Here is a 23032-nt window from a genome sequence, read left to right on the forward strand (position 1 = left end):
CTCCCCACATTGTTCCCGCTGACTTCTCCCAGATCCCCCCACTTCTCAACTTCCTGTCCCTTTCTCTTTGAAATGACTGACTGTATCAAATCTGTGCTGTCTGCATACTCATAGGTGTGGGGCCATCTCACTGGAGCATGGTTGACCTGTCAGGACCCATACTTTCAAAGGAGCCATCCACTCCCTAGAGCTCCTGAGCTGGTGGGGGGGGGGGGCTTGTGAAGCCCTTCCCTCCTGTATGCTGGAATGTTGACTAACTTAATGCTATACAGGTCTTGTGTAGGAAAACACAACTATGGAGAGGTTATGAGTGCCCCGGTCCTGTCATGTCCAGAAAATACCAGCTCTTACAATCTTTCTGTTACTTCTTCCTCTGTGGTTCCTGAGCTTTGAAGGGAATGTTTACAAAATACATCTCCCATTTGTGGATGAGCCCCTACCCTCAAGGTGTAGACCTTGACTAGGGCTTTAACCACCACCCACTGTACAAAGAAGCATCTCTAATAAGGACCAATGTACTAATTTGTGGGTAGAGAGATAAGAATTTAGAGAGCAGTTTGGTAGAATATCGACTTAGCAGAACCATAGTAGAATAGAGTAGTGAGTTTACCCTAAGGCCAAGCGTTCCCCCACCATGGGTTGTTGGCCAGACCACAGTACCAAGCATGTACTTCCTCCAGTGGAGTAGGTCTTAAATCCCATCGTAAAGTGGTTGGTTACCCTCATAATGTTCCAGCCGCTACTGCCCCCAGTCGCATGTGTTGGCACTCTGGTCATTATTATAGTTCATGGGGTTCACAGTTGAACAAGACCACTGGTTCCTCCCTCCCCACAACCCAAGCAGGCTATATAGCACCTTCTAATACCACAAAGGCTAGCCAGCAGGGAAGAAGCATATGAATTCGATTTCTTCATGACCTATAACTGAAGTATGTGGCATCTTGAGCAATTTGGGTCATACCATCAAGTTCTGATGGACCACCAAGAGCAAAGGCAATAGTATGGTGTGGGGTATCTAACCCTGGTCATCTCTAAGTGGCGGGTTTATGTGTGGTTTTATTCTTTTTGATGTAATTAAAATGGCTTATTATTTGTTTAAAGAAAAGGTAGCACTTAATGGCATAATAGCAACAGGTGTTTATAGAATATGTATGGAAACAGGAAATTTTAAAAATATACTTCCCTGTATTTGCTTTGCCTAACAAGAGTGCAGAACATTGTTGTTTTGTTTTATATTTTTGTCCTTGCTTTGGTCGTATATTATTTTTTAAACCCATAAAGTTTAAATGAAAGGAAAGGAAAGGAGGAAGGAAGAAAAGGTATGAACTCTGAAGAACTCTTTAAAATAGAAGAAATACCGTAGTATACTGTTCCCTTATTCGACAACTTGTTTTACAGTTACCAAGTTAAATGTCTAACGTGTGTCAGACACTATTGGTAGCCATGAGACACAGAGATAGACAGAATGATTTCTGCTCCCCTGAGCCTTTCAGGGTAGTGGGGAGAGCCTGACCCCTTTGAGACAGCATGAGTAGTCACATATCAATTGCATATTAAGACAGTCTAGTTTGCATTAGAACAGCATTGATGAGAATAAGATTCCATATGAGTGGAAATATTTAAGAGAATTCATAAGAAAGGGTGACATTAGAAAGATAAATAGATGAGAAGATATACTTGGGAAAGAGAAGAGAGGGGCGAGAGACGTGTGCTGAAGGCAGGGATGATGAAACATTGACTTGTTGTTTTAATGGTAGATGAAGACTTACCACATATTCCAAATTTATGTGTGAATTAACCAGTGTCAACAGCATAATCCCCTCACTGAATGTAATACCATGTATTAAATCTCAGAAAATATCAAAACTCTTCCAGTACTCGCGAAAGACTTCATAGAAGAATTCTTTTACAGCCTAGGCGTGTAATCAAAGAAAACATTTTGTCTTTCAGCCTTAAATGAACCCACCATAGACTATGGCTTCCAAAGACTGCAGAAAGTCATCCCAAGGCACCCAGGCGACCCTGAGAGGCTAGCTAAGGTAAGACCCACTGGGAAAGTGATAAGCAAACATCTTTTTGTAGACAGTCGGCAAATTTAGACAAATCTACTCATCTGAGTCCCATTAAAATTAATTAAGCTTTGAAATTGGCTATGCTTTAGATAAGAATATGAACATAAGGCTTGAGCTCATTTTGAAATATATTGTTTAATATCTGAGAGAATGTGAAATCTGAACATTTGGTCTCATAAAACAGATACACTACAAGAATTTTAGGGGAGGGGTTGGGACAGGATTTCTCTGTGTAGTCCTGGCTATCCTTGAACTACCTCTGTAGACCAGGCTGGCCTTGAACTCACAGTAATCTGCTTGCCTTTACCTCCAGAATGCTGCAATTAAAGAAGTGTGCCACCACACTTATAAAACATGGCTAATTGTATAAAGATAAATATTTGCAGCATTGCTTAAAAGTAAATGTTTCACCCTTTGTATTTAAATAGGAGTTTTACTTAGCCTCAACTGCTGAAGCTCATCAATGTATAGGCAGGCATTCATGGAGAACTGATTGTGCACATAAAAATGATGATTAAATGTCTCCATACAAAACTTTTATGAAAGAGGTCATTTGTGAATGAATTTGCTCAGAAAATGTCACCTTAAATCTAGTTTATGACACCACCCTTCTTTATTTAAAAATAGGCCCATCTATCTGTTGCCATTTGACCACAAGGAAACTGTTAGAGTTTTTACATTCATATTTGTGTTTCAAGCATGCAGATTATGAAATGATATGTTCTTTATTCTGTATTTGAATAAAAACCCAAATAGTGGTGGTTTCAACAACATAGTCTTTCTTTTCCTCCTGGTAAAATACTCAGTGCCATTAAATCAGACAATACCTGGACAGCAGCTTAATAACAATTTTAAAGGCTATAAACAAAGCAACAACAACTACAAAGCCCCCCCCAGAAAACCAAGGAGTAGAACAGCAAAAGGAGAGGAGAAGGATTAGCAATCGCTATTTTTTCTGCTTAACATGAATCTGGGGAAATATTATTGAAAGGATTAATTTTTACTAGAATAAAAGTTCGAGTAGGTATTGTCAAGAGAATTTCAGAACTCTGGTAACTCCTTGGCAAGCAGCTAAAGACCCATCAGTCACTCGAAGAATATCTAATTAATTAAAAGTACCAGGATTTTAAAATACAGTGGTCTTAAAGTAGTTTTCAATAAAATATCCAAGACATTATCAGTTTTTACCAACTTTACTCTCAGTTTGGTGGGGTTTTGTTGTTGTTTTGTTTTTCCTTGTTTTTGTTTTTATTTTATTTTGGTGTTTTGGGGTGTTGTTGTTGTTGGTTTTTTTTGTACCAGAAACCATTATGGAAGCATTATACTGATGAATTTCTGCAGCTGCCCATTGGTAGGATTTGTAAATGTGGTTATATCCTATTCATCCAACTTAATATCGGACTTCTTGGTTTATTATATTTGGAGGCGATGTGTGGACTTGTTTTCATTTATAATTTTTTGTTTGCCGTTGGGGACCATGTCTCTGATTGTATTGTCCCTGTGTTTCCTTTCAGGAAATGCTGTTGAAAAGAGCTGCTGACCTGGTGGAAGCCCTCTACGGCACACCCCACAATAACCAGGTTAGATATGTGCATCTTGTGCTCTGTTGAGTTTGACGCTTAGTTCTGCATACTGTGCTTACCCCAGCGTGCCTTCCCGTAGGACATCATTTTAAAGCGTGCTGCAGACATCGCGGAAGCCCTGTACAGTGTCCCTAGGAACCCCAGCCAGATTCCAGCTCTCTCCAGCTCCCCAGCTCATAGCGGCATGATGGGTATCAACTCTTACGGCAGCCAGCTCGGGGTCAGCATTTCAGAATCCACACAAGGAAATAACCAAGGTACTACCCTTCTGACAGCCAGCCTCCAAATAGGTCTTCTCCATCAAAAGGCCAGCTCCGCTGGGGTATGCTGAGCTAGAGAGCACATCATGGACTATCCAATGGGGCACATAAACCTCAGTATTACAGATGGCTATTTCACAATTACGGGTAGTTTGTGGTTAGATTTCAAGCTCTCTGGGAACTAGATAGAATTCTTTTGACTGGAAATATTAATGAGTAAAGTTGAGTATCATAAACTTCAAAGAGTTTAGACATGTGGGAATGAGGCTTCGTGGAATCCATTTTATACTGATGGTATATGGTAATCCGACTGAGTGACAGAGTGGCAGCATTACTGTTCTCTCCATGCCACTCTTGGTAACCCAGAGGTGACTTAATTTCCCTTGGTTATTTCCATTGCACATGATCTTATATGAAAATACATGGCAACGTGTTTAGTGAACTCAACTTTGTATATGAACCCTACCATACGTTACGAGGTTGGTTGTATAAGGAGGTCCATCTAAATTTGCTTTACATAGTCCTTTGAAAAGAGTGATTTTCCAAAACTGTCCTTAAGTTATTTACTTTTTTTCACTCACTATGATCTATATGGTAAATTATTTTTTATTTGATGATATATTTTAGACTGCTTAAAATATGTTCTATGTTTGTTAATTAGTTGATTGATTTAAATTTTTTGAGATTCATAGACAAGCTAAGCAGTCTCTCAGGCTGACCTTTAACTCACTATGTAGTGCAGGCTGGCCTTAAATTCACTATGTGGTCCAGGTTTGCCTTAAATTTATGGCAAGCCTTTGTCTCAAATTCTCAAGCACTGTGATTGTAAATGTGAACTTTAATGCTCAGCATTCTTTATAAATATATTTTATATGTACATATATAAGGATATATTGTGAAATGTGTGTGATATATATACATATACACATGACACACACATATGTAATATATAGTCTATAGATATAAATGTTATCTATCTATCTATATTTCAGTTCTGGGACTTGAACCTAGAGCCTTGCTCATGCTAGACAAGTATTCTACCACTGAGCTACATCACCAGAGCCAATCATGCTTAAACATAGTCATCCCCAGAGTTTCTTTAAGGACTAAGTGATACTGTTCTATGCCAGGCTTCAGAACCATAAGGAGACTCTTCATTTTTCATGTCATTCATGGCCTGGATGTCTGTACTTAGCACTCACACCACAGAGCCCTGAACACAGAGTTCACTGTGACCCTCAGTTCTTCCTCATTTCAAATGATTTCCAGCCCCATACAGGCAATGGCGGTGACTTTCAAGTTCCATTTCCAAACTGCTCTGCAAAATACAAATGGCCCCAGAAATGTTGCTAGGACACCTTCCTCCACCCCCAGAAAAGATTCTATGGTGCATTAAATTAGCAAAATACTAGATTGGCAAGTTTTGAGCAGGATATTTAAACCTTAGACCCTGCGTTTGACAACCTTCAAAAAATTGCTTCGGTGCGTAGTGGTCTGCCCAGCTTTGTTTGGCTGCGGAATGGTTTTCCCAGTGACAGCCATTAGAACCCTGTAGAACTCCAATGTCCATGTCCAGTGATGTACAGCTTGGCAAGTTCACTTGCCAGCTCCATGCACAGAGAGAGAGAGAGAGAGAGAGAGAGAGAGAGAGAGAGAGAGAGAGAGAGAGAGAGAGAGAGAGAGAGAGAGAGAGAGAGAGAGAGAGAGAGAGAGAGAGAGAGAGCTGGATGTGGTGGTTCACAGCTGTGGACTCTGGAAGTGGGGCCAGGAAGAGCATCTCTTCTGGGCCTGTCTGGAATGTTTAGCAAGTTCCAAGCCAGCATAGTGAGATCCTGTCTCAAAACCAAATTATAAAATGAAGTAAAACAAAACAAAACAAACAAAGCAAAACAAAACAAAGCAAAATAAATAAATAGAAGGGGCAGGGGGTATCAGAGGCGCCACCTGTATAGAGGAAAGAAGTTACAAAAAAGCTTACAGCTTTGTTGTCAAGGACCAGAATGCAGTACTATAGGACGATTAGTTAAGCTCTCGTGTTCTATAGCATGGTCAGGTAACAATAGTTGGCAATAGTTTGTCATAAATTCCAAATAGGCAACAGAAATATGTGAATCCTTCCGATACCAGGAAGTGATTAGATATTTGAGGGGATAGATGTACCAGCCACCCCAGTGTGATCATTGCCCATCGCATGCATTAGAAACAAAACAACAAACAAACAAACCAAGGGTGGACAATGACTACATATCAATTAAAAATAATGTGCCCGTTAAGCAAGTTCCACTTCCCACTGGTGCATGGCAATAGTAACCTGATGATCTGGTGTGGAGGTGGACAAGCGCTGTCTACGTTTGGACGGTGGTAGGTACTGCTTTGTTTACCTGGCCTGTTTCTTCTGTTGTCAAGGATACATCCGCAACACAAGCAGCATCTCCCCACGGGGATATTCCTCCAGCTCCACGCCTCAGCAATCTAATTACAGCACCTCCAGTAACAGCATGAACGGCTACAGCAATGTTCCTATGGCCAACCTGGGTGTGCCAGGATCCCCGGGATTTCTGAATGGCTCACCCACAGGCTCCCCATATGGAAGTAAGTGACCTTTGCCATCCATCTGGCACTGTAAGCCTCCCTACAAAGGTTTCAGCCCTCAGCCTTTTAGGGGAGAGCTGTGTTCCCAAATGGTATGAACACATGGGAGACATTCTCGTTTCCTGATGAAAGGTCCTTTCTGCCTTTTGTTCTTTTCTCATGGCTGAACTTAAACTTCCCAGTTCGTGTCCTCCTGGAAGAGGATAGGGAGCAAACCCATTCCCTTGTACAAGGTATATGTGGCGTGTGTGTGTGTGTGTGTGTGTGTGTGTGTGTGTGTGTGTGTGTGTGTGTATGTGTGTGTAGGGAGGAGTGGACATTTCATTTTAGCTAACAGGGTACACCAGATTCACTGGGCAGTCTTACACAGCTAGAGTTTATCAGGAGGTAGCAGACACAGAACTGATGGCCTCCTAGTCCTCTGTCACATCTTAATCGGTTATTTTCTTTCATGATTTCTTATATATAATCCATTTTGATTATATCCCCACCCCACTATCTTCTCTTATCCCCTCTCCCTCCCACCAAAGCCTTTCTTCCTTACGAGGCTCTCGTTGTGGACCATTGCGATTACTTTGGGTAGCTTGCTTGAGAGGCGGTGATTTAGTTGACCAAGGGTGACTCGCCAGTGGTTACACCACTGAGGAATATTACTGCCCTTTCTCTGGCAAGCATTACCAGCCTACAGTTCCTCAGGGAGAGGTGGGACCCTAAACAGTACATCTGTGTCATACTCTGCTTGACTTTGCCACACGGCTCTGTCTGCCACTAAGCACTTCTAGAGAGATGGACGTTGACCGTGTGTATCAGCTTGCTGGATTGAGACAGAACCTCTTAGCCTTAATCTATAGCCTAAGCAGCAAAGCCAGTGGCTTGAGAAGTTGTGAAAACCCGTTTGGGTTGCTGTGGGAGCTAAGCTGGGAGCTTGCACAATGGTCCCTGGAGCCTGAAAGAGTGTGTTTTTCAAACCTGCTCGGGGAATACTTGAGGCCAGGGGCCATGCTGACATGGAGAGCCAAATGTTGGAGCAGAGAGCTCTTGAAATGTTGGCCGTTGTCACAAGGCCTGCTCCTGCCCTTCGCTTCACCCAGAGTGGCTCCCTCATGCCAGAAACAAGGACATGTCAAGGACAGCACACAGCCCTGTCAGCCATGGCTCAAGCAACAGGCCTTGGGGGCTATTTCTCACTGCCTTCAGAACTTTGGTTCCTGGGCCCACACAATCCTGAAATATTTCTGAGCTGTTTTTCAGTCAGTGTTACCCAGTGTGATAGAGATTCAGGACTAAGAAGTTGAATGCAGCGCAGACCATTTCTTTCAGTATAGCTACCATGTGTTCTCTCTCTCTCTCTCTCTCTCTCTCTCTCTCTCTCTCTCTCTCTCTCTGTGTGTGTGTGTGTGTGTGTGAGAGAGAGAGAGAGAGAGAGAGAGACATGGCCTAGACTCACTGGAGCAGAGTAGCTTATGGAAATATGCTATTGTCAATTAGTTTGTTTTACTCTACTTTAAAAAAAACAAAAGAATGAAAAAACAAAACTTCTTTTTCCAAAAGTGTGTGGTATAATGATTCATATGGTAGAATGGACCGTATGAATGTGTAATGTGCAAACCAATGGGAAAGCGAGGCCAGGGGGAAAATGCATTTAGAACAAGTGTATGAACCTAAGCCTGGGCATCTAGGCCATTCTGTGTGATGAGCTCTTGTTTCCCAGTTCACAAATTGCTATTGCAAAGGCTGTCCCCTGTGCCATGTGTCTAGCTGTGGATGCCCTTGTTAAGGAACGTAGAAGAAATATAGACAGTTTAGCTGCTGAGACCAGGGCGGATTTGTCACGTACTTGGTCAAGAGTGAGGTACCTTGTGTGACAATGAAGCCCTCCCTCTATGGAGCATGGTGAGACCCCACAAGAAGCATGGTGGCATGAGAGAGAGAGAGAGAGAGAGAGAGAGAGAGAGAGAGAGAGAGAGAGAGAGAGAGAGAGCAACCATGCTTGCTTCACCATGATTCTGACAGCAATTCACGTCTTCCTCTCTACAGGTTAAAGAACAATCTAGATCCCAGTCAGATCCCCTCAACCACTCTATGGCACCCATATAACAATAATTACGACCACTACTTTCCCTAATAAGAGATGAGAAGTTGATTAATGACCCGTTCAAAGAGTCACAGTAGGTAAATGGCTCAAATGGGACCAAAACACCTGTCACCAGGCTCGGACCGGAATGCCGTGTTTTCAAATAACACAAAGGATGGAGACTGGTTACCCTGGATCACGAGGCTAAAGCAGATGGAATTTTCTCCTTCTGACCATTCCTTAAATCATTTTTCTAAAAATTTATTTTATGTATCTGTATGTGCATGTGTGTACACACACATGTGCACGCACGTGGATGTCATGCCACATGTAAAGGAAACAGAAGACAACTTTTCAGGGGTTGAGTCTCCTCCCGTGTTAGTCTCAAGTCAGCAAGCCCCTTTACCCACTGAGCCATCTTGCTAGCCCTCTTGTGGCCATTTTTGATACCCAGAAATGGCAGTTTCTCATGGTTCAATCATAGGCGTGCATATATACAAGGTTGAATATATTAAATAGTTGCTTTGTAGATTTTAAATAGTTTATTAGTTATTAATATGCACTCCACTGTGTATCCTGTGGTGTGTGTGTGTGTGTGTGTGTGTGTGTGTGTGTGGTGAAGGTTTCTTACTAGATCATTCCTCCAGGAGAGAGACATTCTGCTCACTCCATCAATAGATTCAGGAAAACAGTATCCCCTAAATCTTTAAGTCACCTGTTGATATGGAAACAGGATGGTGTCCTGCCCGCCAGGGAGTGAGGAGACTTCAGAGGATCCCTTATGACCTCTGCTGCCCCGAAAGTGACCATTGTACCCTGGCTTTGGAGGGAGGGTCTGAGGGAGCTGAAGACTGTGAATGACATTCCTAATGGTGCATTCGTTATGATCAAATCCGCCTGTTGTAAAATCCCAAATGCCCAGTGGAGTTCATTACGATAACACCTGACCTGTATTTCTAACCAGCGAGGTCTTCACTTCTCTGGGAAATATTTTTTTCAAGCCCAGGGGAAAAGGTTTCATCAGTTCAGTTGCTTATGTCTGAAAACACAGTCCTATGTGGGTTTTTTTTCCTCAGTTTTTTTTTTTTGTTCTAATGAGCCTGATGTGGCTGAACCATGCCATGGGGCAATCACTTGCCAGAGACATTAAAAAACCAATAGAGCCAAAGCTCGCTTTCTCAGTGAAGTTTACCTTGCATTACAGCCAACACAGACGATCAAAAGCCCTGAATCTTCTCTGCTTTTGCTGTCACACTCCTTCAAAAATGGCCGAACAGATGTTTTTTCAATCTTACATACGAACTCCACTTCCTGGCGGTAGCTGTGTGTGCCAAGTTCCAGCTCGGTGCAAGTTTTTATGCCTGGATTCTAAGCCCCTGACAATAGGGGGTTCTAATGAGATGCTGACAGACCCCTTGAGCGCCAGCAACTAAGCTAGCTGGACGCAAATGCAAAGGAGGGCCTGGGAGTTCCAGCAGAGGCTGAGCTGGCCAATCAATCCTCGTAAGAAGAACAGTAATTTTTCTTCAACTCCCAGGTTCACATAGATTTCTGGGCCAGACGTGCTTGCCTTTGCTTGGCCTCTGTCCACAGATGGATGTCCAGAGACATTCTCAATTGGAAGTCTGTGTGATCAGCTTTCCCAAAACGGTGCGCTCTGCTGTCCCCAAACATGGTCTACTCAACAAGCCTGCAACACCCATGGGGACTATGTCTTCCAAGCAGAATAACCACCGAGCCAACCCAAAGTTTGGGATAGGATCCATTCAGGCAGTCATCCAACCTACTTTACTTATGGTCTTAGACTGTGCCCTGGGCTTCAGTATTTTTATATTTTCAGAAATAAATATTAAGAAGTTTCCCATTATAAAACATTAAGCGACTGTGTTTGGAACATGTCAAACACAGAGGAATAGTTTTTTTAAAAAAAAAAAAGAGAGAGAGAGAAGACTCCCTCTGCAAAACATAAGCTCAATATTTTGATGTGTCTCATTTGCATTTTTTAATTTTTAAAATTTTCAAAATTTTTACTCTTTATGTGCGCTGGGTGTTTTGCTTGCATGTATGTCTGTGGTACAGTCCCTAGAAGTGGTTTATGGACAGTTGTAAGCTGCCATGTGGGTGCTGGGACTTGAACCTAGGTCCTCTGGGCGAGCAGCCAGTGTTGTTAAGCACTGAACCATTTCTTCAGCCTCTCAGGTGCATTTCTTAAGTAAAGAAAAAAACAAATTCTGTGATAACAGAATTCTAACTTGAGACATTCTGAAAAGCATGTCTAGGCTCAAAAGAAAGATAGAAATGACGTGCCACATCCGTGCAGGTGTAACCATTGGTTGGTTGGTTGGTTTGGCAGTACTGGGGTCGAACCCAGGGCCTTGTGCATGCTAGGCAAGTGCTCTGCCACTAAAGGACGTCCTAAGCCCGACAACCATTAACTTTGAAAATACAGCCTTGTGGTTATGCTGGACACACTTTGAAAACTATGGCTGGGTGTATGCTGAGAGGTACACGAAAAGGTAAGTAGATAAATGACCAATGTCGTAGATGTGGCACCAGGCTCTAAGAAGCCCTTCAGTAGTGCAAACATAAGTCCTGAGACTGGAGAAGAGGAACTGGAAGTAACACTTGCCTTAAAAAGTCAATTCCTGGGGCTGGGGACCTGGCTTAGCAGCTAATATGCTTGCTATGCAAGCATGAAGACCTGAGTTCAAATCCCTGAAGCCTAGTAAAAAGCCAGCTATGGTAGTCTGTCTATAACCCAAAGGCTGGTGGGGTAGTGATGGGGGGTCAGGTAGGGACAGGAAGATCACTGAGGTGCTTGGTACCCACTTGGCTCCAGTTTCAGTAAAAGACTTGTCTCAAGGGATTGAGTTAAAAAGAGATAGAGCAGGACACATGATGTCATCATCTGGTTCCATGTGTGCACAGGCGTGTATATCTGCACACACATGAACATGTATATCACACATATTTCTCTCTCTCTCCTTACCTCCCTCTGTCTCTCTCTCTTTCCCTCTCCCTCCCTTTCCCTCTACCCCCCCCACACATACACACACAATCAATCAATCAATCAATCATCACCATACTGCTTTCCTCAGGAATTTCAAATTTTATTAATGTCTTAGTTAGTGTTTCTTTTGCTGTGATAAAACACAGTAGCCAAAGGCAACTTGGAGAAGAAAGTTTTGATTTGAGTTCACAGCTCTCAGCTCATACTTCATTTCTGAGGGAAGTCAGGCCAGGAACTCGAGGCAGGAACCTGGAGGCAGAAACTAAAGCAGAGGCCATGGAGGAGTGCTGCTTACTGCCTTGCTCTTCATGACTTACTTTATTACACAAGCCAAGACATCGGCCCAGAGGCAGCGCAGCCTACAATTAGCTGAGCCCTCCCACATCATTTGTTAATCAAGAAGATGACCCACAGGCTAAACTGATGGGATTATTTTCTCAACTCAAGTTCTCTCTTCCCAAATGACTCTAACTAGTGTCAAATTGATAAAAACCAACCAACCAACCAACACCTAACCAGAATAGTTAGTCTTTCGTTTCTTTGTCAGAGGAACTAGCAGAGATGTTTTTTTCCAGGCTATAAAGAGGACAACGTACACTCAGGAAAAATTTGGACCTTTTGCCAATGATCCTGTTAGTTCTCACCGTTAAAAAAAGATATTTTTTTTCCATTTCTCAATTTTACCACCTTAATTTTCACCTATATCACAAGTAGAAAGGACTTTCACCTGTATCATCATAGAAAGGACTGAAAACATGGACAAGTGAAAGGGATACATTTGAAAATACTCGCAATTTTGTCAGCCAGAGATACCACAAATCAAACGTCTATCACATCCCTCTACACTTTGCTTTGTGTATTTGTTTTCTTTAAGTAGAAGTCAGGTTGATGTACATCTTCTTGCGTGGTCTGCATTGATCATCCAAGGGAGGGGGTTTCAGCATTGTTTCTTCTCAAACGTTAGTTTAACTGTTTTATTAACACTCCACTGTATGGGCTTACTACAGGTTACTGAACTGTGGGCCCTGTATTTCCCAACTCCTTATTGTTGTAAAAAGTCCTTGAGTCTTTTCTCCTTTTTTGGCACATTTGTGATCGTCCCTTTGAGATTAATTTCTAGAGATTAAATTAGTGGGTCAGATGATATGAACATTCGAACATACTCTGCTATGGATTGCCAAAGTCCCTCTGGAGGGATTGAATCTCTTCCTCGGGAAAGAGCCAGTATGTGGCTCCCCGCCCCTTAGCTGTTTCTTAGCTTCTATCTATCTAATAAACGAAAAATAGCATTTTGTTACCATTGTCATTACTGTTTTATAATTCTCCAGTTGGAATACTTGTGTCCAGGTCCCTTGGCCACTTTCATTGGTATTCTTTGCCAATCTTTCTCTTTTCCTTCTCCTACTTAACTGACAGCAGCGCATTAACCATCAAGGGCATAAGCACTGGAAATGCACGTTGCAAATGTTTTCTTGATTTGCCATTTGCTTCTTGTGCATATGTGCATTACAGAAGCTTTGTCTCTGCATGTCAGCTCTATCTTTCTATCGTCTGCCATAACTTTAAGGTTCAAAGAATTGCGCCCAGCATGTCACTTTCTGAGATGCCCACTACCACTTTGCAGCCTTTTTGCAAGTAGCTCCATATTCTGCACATATTTGCTTTCACGTTGAACACAAGGAAGGACTCTAGATTTTATCTATTTAATCTCCCCTGGTTCGTAAACTAGATTTATGCATCCACTCCCAACAACATGGCACGTACTAGCACCCTTAGTGACGGTCATGTCTCATCCCTAACTATAGCCATTTCTGGTCCTTGTTTCCCCCCAACTTTTTGTCCACCTATTTGTTAGTATATAGTATATTTACCACATCATTTAATATCTAACATCAGTGCTTTCTTTGTCAGCAAAACTTTGTTATGGTATGGATATTGAGGTATAAAGCTAGAAGTTCCATCGGCTGAAATGCACAGAACTTTAAGACTTCTGCTTCAAATGTTTTAAGTTATAGTTTATGTTGGGTGCCATTTGTCATTTTCACAGAATGTTTGAGAAATGTCTTTACAATGATTTGCTCTTGTCAACTCTGCCACAACTCTTTTGTGTCACTTGGTAAAGCGTCTCTTGAGAAGCTGGTGTGGCTCAAGCCATACTGAACATTGATATGTTGATACATATGTGCATTTGTGTGTACATTTGTGTATGTGTATTGCTACATGTGCTATATGTGTTTGTACATGTTTTGTTGTGTGTATATGCATATATTTGAGTATACATGTGTTTATGTGTGTACATGTGCTATGTGTATATACATGTGTGTACATGTGATATATGTGTGTACATGTCTGTATGTGCTATATGTGTATACATGTATATTCGTGTATATGCATGAATTATATGTACATATGTTTATGTGTATATACATGTGTTAAGTGCACATGTGATATATATGTATACATGTGTATATGTATGTAAATGTGTTTTATGTATGTATACATGTGTATGTTTGTGCATCTATGTGTTGTATATACATGTGTTTAAGTGTAGATGAGTGCACATGTGTTATGTGTGTATATGTGTTTTGTGTGTACATGTATGTTATATGTGTATATGTGCTTTATGTGTGTGTCCATGTGTGTGTCCATGTGTGTACATGTGTAAATATGCACACATATTTAAATGACCAAAATATACTATATGCACATATGAAATTCTCAAAGAGTTAATAATAATATCATATTTTTAAAAAGAACCTTCTCTATTAGTATGCTTGAGTGAGGCTATTACAACAGTTGAAACTAAGGTGTCATTTTGGTGTCTACATTGAGATTTTAATGTTGTAGAGGTTAGACCATGGTCAGGACCAGAGGCTCCTAACTCTCAGCCTTTCTTTGGCCTCTAAATCTGATATTAAGGGAAAGGAAAACATTTTTATATCATTGTTTTATGTTTTATTGATGCTAAATCAAAAGCTTTAGAAGATGATATTAGGCTTGGAACCATAAACAAGATCCACTCCCAATGCTGAGCCCTGCATCTTGTATAGTACAGCGAACTGATCTAACCTCTCACATAACTTCATGCTCAAGCACAACGTCAAGTTCTGCCTTTCTTTCCAATGTTTCTTTTTCTATTTATATTTGCAAAAATGGAAGAGATGTACTTAAGTGTGCCTTTCTTCACAACTTTTTAATCAGTCCTACCTAAGTATAAGTGTTCTGTAGATAAAGCTCTTCTTTTTACTGTCTTAGGCTTATATTCTGCTGTAATGCTATCGTTCTGGGGGGATGGAGGGACGTCTCAGTGGTTAAGAGCTCATAGGGATCTTGTAGAGGACCCAAGTTCCCAGCGCCCATATGGAGCAGCTCACAACTACCCATAACTCCAGCTCCAGGAGATCCGATGCCCTCTTCTGGACGCCTTGGACATCTGCACTCATGTGCACATGCCCACACACAGACACACACAATTAAAAATCATAAAAGAAATCATTAAGAAGAATGACATCATATTGTAAGCAGTGCAATTGAGAGGCAGAGGAAGAGTGGGTAATGTCTACCTGGGGGTACCAAAGCTTCTGACCTTCAATTCACCTTGTACTTAGTTGTTGATGTGGTTTTTCCCATCTCATCTGCTCCTTCTGAGCAAGCTTAGTAACAAATAATAAGATCTTCTTGCCTGATGTAACTCGATGGAGTGTGTGCCATGGAGGGGTGGGGCCCATCACTGTTTAAACTGCCTTTATTTTTCTTGGAAATTACCACACTTTGCCTTTGGCTCCCCTTAAGTCATTTTTAATGTTAATATTGTTAATATTGGTGGTTTCTCTCTGAGCATTATGTCAGGGAAGACTGAATTTCAGCTTTATTTCCCAAGTGCACCAAAAGTCCAGAGAGAGAGGTCATCTTCTGAATATTAATAAAATCCCACACTGAGTGAAGAAGTAGTCCACAGAGAGGGTAATCAGAGCGATCTTAGCCCTGGACGTCAAACGTCTAGGCATGGGAGATGCCAGGTGGCTCAGAGCTCCACATAGGGCTTCTTTCTAGGGTGAAAAGTTTCCCATGCTGCATGAATTTTTTTCTTGCTATTTCTATCATTAATGAAGAACCATCCCCCCACCTTGATTCCTGCTTCCCTGAACTCCAGTTGGAAAAGCAACCTGTCTGCTCACAGGGCTCTCCTTTCCTCTAATGGGATCATTGCCCCAGTGATGGTTATATGTGTCTATGCCTCCCGGGCAGAGGAATAAGATTGTCATATTCAACAATTTTTCTGATTTCTCTGTGTTATTGGTATATACTAATTGTATGCAGTTTTAGGATTCAGATAGATGCATTCTTTCAAGTCCCTTAACCATCCATACCCACCTCCCTTCCGCTTCCATGTCACATATATGGTTACATACATGAACATGCATACACATAATGGCTTTATAGCTGTAAGAACTGTAGGGACTCGGGGACAACTGAGAAAGCACGTGCTATTGTGTCTCTGCATCTGACTTATCTTGCAGAACACGATGCTCTCCTGATAGCCCAGTCAGTAAATAGACTCACGTGACACATGGTAATCCTCGAAAGATATACAAACAGGTGTGCCATACCTGTGAAAAAAGTTTTCCACTGCCTTAGCTGTGAGGGAAATGCAAAATAGAACAATATGGTGATTTGTTCTCACCGCAGATGTGGGGAGAGGAACTCTTACACATGGCGGGGATGTGGGATGTCAATTGACCCAGCCACAATGAAAACTGGATTGAAGGTCCCTTAAGTTTGCTCTTGTTTTTAATCATTGGAACCTGGACCACTACCTGGGAGCTAATAATTTTTCAAGCAAATTGAAGGGAATGTGTATAGTAAGAAACAATGGCTTCTTGATGAGCTCCCTCCTAAAGAGTGCCCACCTCTGCTTGCAGTCATGTCTTCAAGTCCTACCGTGGGATCCTCCAGCACGTCCTCTATCCTCCCGTTCTCCTCTTCAGTTTTTCCTGCTGTCAAACAGAAGAGTGCCTTTGCCCCTGTCATCAGGCCCCAAGGCTCCCCTTCACCTGCCTGCTCCAGCGGCAATGGGAACGGATTCAGAGGTAAGCGAAGGGACCTCTTTGTGGCTTCATGGGATTCAGGTGCCAAGGGGTTTGCCACGGAAGAGCAGAATACCCCAGCTTGACGCTATAGCTCTGAGCACTTGCCTACAGAGCTCCTGTGGTTCATGGTGGGTCATGAACGGCACATGTGCTGGCCTGGTACTACACCTAGTGCTAGGTTAGTATGGGGGTGAATGAGGACAAGCCAAGCATCTGCAGGGCATGGGATTAATGGTGGGAGAGGCATATGTTCAACCTAGGAACATCTGGGCAGCTCAGGATTGTGTTTTCTATAGCTAGGCCACTCACCATTTCTGTAAGCCGCCTGCCTACCCCTTCAAATGCTGCCGGTGGTTATCTCTTATCTAACTCGGCAGTTCATGTTCATTCTCATGGCACACGTGGAAGGATCCATCAGGAGCAAAAAGCTTGGGTTATGTGCTAGCCAAATTGATAGCAGGTGCCTGATCAAGGAGGTTAGGTAGGGAAGGAAGAGAGAAGAGCCATACTGTTTCGAAGAACAAAAAAAAAAAAAAATTAATATCACCCGTCAAACTTGCTTTTGAGCAACGACCTAAAATGTAATATGACATGACGTAACCCAAATGTGACGAGTACATGGGAATCTAATCATCCCTCCGAGAACAGGAGGCAGCTGATGGCGAGAGAGCAAATTGGAAACTGCTGAGCACCATGGCTCACTCCTGACCCGCATTACTTTAGGCTGTTTCTCTGAGCTTGACATGAAAACATTCATGACAGGCAGTGTTGGTCAGCAGAGCTTTGTGGGGACCTGGGATAGGCTGTGCCCTTCTGGGGCCCCCAGATCTTGGTGGTTTGATAAAAGCCTGTGTGTTCCAGATATTTTTTTGTGGGAGGGAGGAAAGGGGACGGGTAACCTGTGAGGATAGCAGAAAGAACTTGAAAGACATGTTACATTTCAGTGCCCTTCTCCAAGAGGGGACTGTGATGTTTTGACAGAGATGAGAGAGAAACTGGCAAGTCCATTCCTGGAAACCCATCTCAAAACAGCCACTTAGAATTCCTCTCAGTACGACTAGGCTGCTGGAGCTCCATGCCACCCAACATGTGGGTACTTGGAAACATCTGTATAGTAGATGAAACTTTTTTTTTTAACATCCAGATGTCGAAGCCATAGAGAAACAACACAGCTTGTAACTAAATGTCTCCACTATCCCTGTCTCTCATCAAACAACCCCGGGGCTCCCTCATGTCACTCAGAGAGGGATTAGAACTTTCTCCATGAGGATCATGTTTACATCCTGGGCAATAAACACCACAGGAGACATGGTTGCTGTGTCCTTCTCCTCACCACCCGCCTTGGTGAAGATGTCTCTGCTCTCTGAAGTTCCCTGTCTTCATTCATACAACTTTCAGCTGAAAGGAGAATGGTGTGAGGAAGTGGAGGCTCCAGCCTCATGGCCCGCAGTGTAGATACCATTCCCTAAAACTTGTCCTGTATGCAAGGCACTGCACTGAGTTCCCCAGAGACATCTCCTCCTATGGCTCATGCCCATGTAGCTGAATGGCTTTATCTGAGGCCATGCAGCAAGGGACTAATGACTTGAATTTGGACACTCAAACTCTAGAGCGTGCTCTGATAGCTCACTCTCTCCAGGGACAATGGTGGTGGACTTCTTCTCTTTGCCCACCCTTCACTCATATCTACTTTGCCACCAGGACAGAAGGAGGGTATTGCTTTTCTGTAAGAAGCTCAAGGTGAAAATGAACTGGACAATGCACAGTTAAGCATCTCTCAACCATGAAAGTCACCAATGAAAATGCTCTCCCAAGAATTTCCATCTTTCTGTTTGTTGGCTATGGTTGCTCTTAAGGGCAAAGTCAAGGCCATTCTTTGGCAAAGTTCCAGCTCATCTAGTGTTAGATTGACCAGGAAAAGGGGCATGGGTTAAATGTGTGATTTTGAGCCTCTTGAGCATCTCTGACCTTCTGTGTACAACTTGGTAAAACCTTGAGCCTTGAAAGAGGAAGGGTCGAAGAGCACTGAGTGTAACAGGGTAGGAATGAGTCAGTATTCTGCCTCCTAAACACTATTGTTACAGTGTTTTCTGTCCTGCTCTCTGCTTTACTTCTCTGGCATTTACAGTTGATGAATATAGATTGTCAAGGTGATCTTATATGCTGTGTGCCTGATTCATTTTCTAGCTCCCTCCAGAAACACACACACACACACACACACACACACACACACACACACACACAAGCTTCCTATACTCCTGGATAATTACAGTAGTTGTTATATCTCCAAGTCATCAGGGAGTGTCCAGAATTGAACTGCCTTTATTGAAAACTTACATCGATTCAATATATAGTAATACAGGCAAAAATAATTAAGGCTTCGCTAGCTGTGTAAGACCTTAATCCAGATCTCACAAACATTCAATAAAGGCTGTATGGGCAGGGAAACAGACAGCTGACAATTTTGCCCGAGAGAACTAGCTGAGGTAGAGAAAGGGAGTGAGGGGAGGGGAGGGAAAGAGAAAGGCAAGAGAAAGAGACAGACTTGGGGAGAGCATGGATGATCAGAATTTTGGCCATTTGCTTAGAGGCATCTTGCTAAGTCTCACGCAGAAAGATGCTTGTATAAAATTTGTTATTTCTCTCCGTGCAATGTAGATAGACAAGAGAAATCCAGGAATCAAATTGTAGAGATGGTTGGAAGTTTAGACACAGAAGACTTTGGTAATTTCCTAAGTAAAATTCTCCAGGCTCATTACAGAAGAGCCAAGGACAGAGGGATGTGTTTTGCTATGTGATCCACCCCCTTTGTTCATGCCCACAGAGAGGGAAAACATTGGGCTTCATTCTACCCAGATAAGTGTCATCCACATCCTCTTGTCTAGACAAAGAAGGCAGTAGGGGATGTATTTGGATAGGACATAGGGAATGGGGACTAGGTTGACTCCCAAATTCTTAACTAAGTGAACGCTTCCCCAGGAGACCAGCATTTCTAAGGGAATAGCTCCATGTACCATCAGTGAATACCAGACAAGGACAAACTACTTTTTAAACAAGACAAAACAAAACAAAACACTAATCCAGTTGAGGGTACAATGTTCATGAAGACCCTTAGGATGGAGAGAAAAGTCTGGTTTGTTATAACTGATGCTGAGGAAGCCAACAGGTTCAGCACCTGGGTTTTTGTTTTTACTGGTTCCACCCTGTGATGTGGGACATGTCTATCACAATTTGTTTTACACATTTATTTCCGATGTTCCAAGATGACCCATTAATATACAGAAATCGTAAAGTGCCTGCCACACAAGGATGATATAGTTTGCTAACACCAAAGCTTCTGTTAACCCAGTCCTGGAGAAAACCCACAAATGAGTACCTCACCATCTCCCTGGGTTGTATTAGGGTCTACCACCACCATTCCTGCCTCCCCTCTCTGTGATCAGTTTCACTGAAAAGGTCTTGATGTTTCAATCCTGTGTTGTTTTTTTCTTCCAGCCATGACAGGACTTGTTGTACCCCCGATGTAAAGTTGAGGAAGAACTGCTTTCTCATAGCACAAAACTACTTATTCCAATGGACCAATTATGAAGGAAGCACTCTTGAGTTTGTTGGGGAGAGTTGCGCCCTCCAGCAGCCATGTTGGACAGATTTGGGAAGGCAGAGAGCCGCCATCTTGGTCTCATGTTCCTCATGAAGCATTGACAGTCACTACACAAACTGACCCTTTTGGAGACAAGAACAGAGAAATGTCATTGACATGGTCAGTGCTAAGAGAGCAGAAATGCAATTCTTTGTTATGAACATTACGAAAACCACCTTCCTATGTTTGTAAAATATTTAAGAAAAACATTGGCAAACATTCATGCTTAATATTTTGGATACTATTTGTTTTTCTTTGTAGGAAAAAAAAATTGAAAGTTTCTATTTTCTATGAATCCTTTCAGATACCAATTTAGTTTATGCAGAAAAAAATTGAACAAAACAGGGTACCAGCATGGAAGACTTTCTTAAAATGAAACCTGAATTGAATGAGGAAATGTTGTATGTGTGTTTGCTTATACTTTAAGCTCTTTTAAAAAAAAAAGGGAGAAAAATTTAAAATGTTTTACAGTTATTTAAATAAATAAACGTGTAACTTATTGTAAGTAGAGGTAGAAATTAAGACCTTTTTTAAGAAGAGAAGAATTTCTCTTCCTGATGTAAAATGAAATTGACACACGTAGTGACCAGTTTTAAAGGTGTGTTGTTATTATATTTGCTTATTAGATTCTTATCCTACATCCCACACCCTCCCTCTTTTTCCATCATTTTATCAACCCATGCACAAGAACATGTAACTTGTGCAGATCCCACAGAACAATACACCACAGAAACCAGACTCAGATAAACGCCAGCACACCAACACTTTAATCCACCACTTCATTCCCAGATCTGCTTTCCAGTTCACAGATCCCTTGTGGTGTCCACTCTTGCTGAAGCGTTTTTTTTTTTTTTAAAAAAATACATTCTTCCCTGAGCAATGCAGGGAGTCCCCAGGTTACCCCATCAGCTTTGAACATCCTCAGGCAAGAAGTATCTCACCTCTACCGATGGCCAAAGCCACAAGGCTACACTGACCAAGGACTCTTCAGAATTTTTCTCTGACAGAGTTGTACAGACCTTCTTCTTTGGGTACCCGATTCAGGCATGGAGGCAGGAAGCTCCATAGAACTTTGGAGAAAGAACCTGGGGGAGCTTGGTTGTGGTTCTTGGACTCTTAAGACTCAGTCTTTGACTGTTTCCTTTCTATGCAGAGTTTTCCTTTTGTGTTACTAAACTCCCTTGGAAAAGCATGTATCTCACCTGACACTGTTTCTGAGTCAGGTGGGATGAAGAAGAATGAACTCAAAAACCCCAAAGCAGCTCTCCTACTGGGAGATTTGTGGCAGCTGTGTTCCAAACGGGGCAGTTACCCAGCCTGCCCTGGGAGCCTTGTGCTACCTACCTAGTTCTTAGTAGGGGAAAACCTTGCAGTAGTTGCTAACAGTGGTAGACTCTTGAAAATGTGTGTGGTCCTGGAGATGCATGTAGACTTGCTTGGCTTGCCAATAGGATGTCATGATTTTCCAGGTGTCTTCCCTTTGATTCCACTGACTTAGCTTGGGGTTCTTGGTTAGGCTTCTAGCATTGGAAACTGATGCAGCTTTCACAGAAAAAAAAAATCAATTAGTATTTCTGAGCCAATTTTAGATGACCCTCTCATTGCCCGACTGGCACATGTCCTCACCCAACCCTCAACTGAATTATTTGCCTTCAGTTTGCTCTGGAATTACCCAATATGACATTTTTTTTTCTATACACATGAGAATCCACAATTTTAAAAACCTGGCATGCTCATAACCACTGCTGACAGTCCTTCATAGTCAGGGCTCACAGCGCCAAACTGTACGGAAATGCATGAGAAAAACTTCCCTGGCTAACAACCTGGGACAGGGAAAGAATGTGTGGAATACGAACACTACCATCCCAAAATGGAGGCAGAATACAATTAAGCATGCTTAGACCTGGCTTTGAGCCAATCCAACCTAAGAACGAACTTTCTTCCTTTCATTTTTTTTTTTAAAGTAGCATAGCTTTTAGAACCTGTGAATCTTTCTCTTGCATGAGGATTAGTGCAGTACTGTCTCCAGAATGATCGTAGAATCTGTCAGTAGCTTTACACCGAAGACTGTGTGTAACTAAATACCGGACATCTTTGACCATTCACTAGGACATCGGCAGCCACAGATCTATTTAATTGTACAAAAGTGTGTAAGGGTTATTTTTAGTGTACTAATAAATTAAAAACAAAGCCACTCTGTTCTCTTTAGTCATTGCTATTAAATGATTCTGGTCCCAGGTTATTTTTATGCCATTTGGCAGACAAGTATCTCTATAGGTAATGACAAAAATTCTGTTCTATTTTTGAGAGGAGCTGTGTAAGATTTTTCATTTAAAGGGACAACTTACTGCATTATTTATCTCATTTCTTTGGTTACAGCATTGAAATTCTTCCCAGTTTTTCTTTGCACATTTCAACATGCATGGTTTAAAAACCATTATCTTTCCCTTTTGTACAGTAAGGTCTCATTCCAAACTGTATAGTTTTGTTTTTTTTGTTTTTTGTTTTTTGTTTTTTTTTTGCTTTGTCAGTTACATACAGTATAAAGTTGCTATGCACAGAGCTTTTTGTAAAGACAGCTTTTTTTTGTTTACTGTTTTTAATGGTCTTCCTTATGAAAGAATATCTTGTTTGTAAAATGAATATGTCTACTTCAGTTTTAAACTTTAAATTATCCTAACAAAAAAATAAAATTTTTGTACTGTAAAAAC

At 41.9% G+C, this 23032-nt stretch overlaps 1 protein-coding gene across 2 annotated transcripts in view; it reads left to right on the forward strand.

Annotated features, from left to right (window-relative positions):
- Positions 1 to 22515, forward strand: part of Ebf2 (EBF transcription factor 2) — a 200342-nt gene extending 177827 nt beyond the window's left edge. For both annotated transcript variants that reach the window (XM_031363002.1, XM_031363001.1), the window contains exons 12-17: positions 1951 to 2039; positions 3587 to 3652; positions 3735 to 3912; positions 6322 to 6507; positions 16514 to 16681; positions 20177 to 22515. In XM_031363002.1, coding sequence (XP_031218862.1) covers positions 1951 to 2039; positions 3587 to 3652; positions 3735 to 3912; positions 6322 to 6507; positions 16514 to 16681; positions 20177 to 20208 — 719 coding nt within the window. In that variant the 3' untranslated portion in view covers positions 20209 to 22515. The remainder of the gene's footprint in view (positions 1 to 1950; positions 2040 to 3586; positions 3653 to 3734; positions 3913 to 6321; positions 6508 to 16513; positions 16682 to 20176) is intronic.
- Positions 22516 to 23032: the final 517 nt, after the last annotated feature.

The sequence above is a fragment of the Mastomys coucha genome, unplaced genomic scaffold (genome assembly GCF_008632895.1).
Source record: "Mastomys coucha isolate ucsf_1 unplaced genomic scaffold, UCSF_Mcou_1 pScaffold9, whole genome shotgun sequence".
Lineage (NCBI taxonomy): Eukaryota > Metazoa > Chordata > Mammalia > Rodentia > Muridae > Mastomys > Mastomys coucha.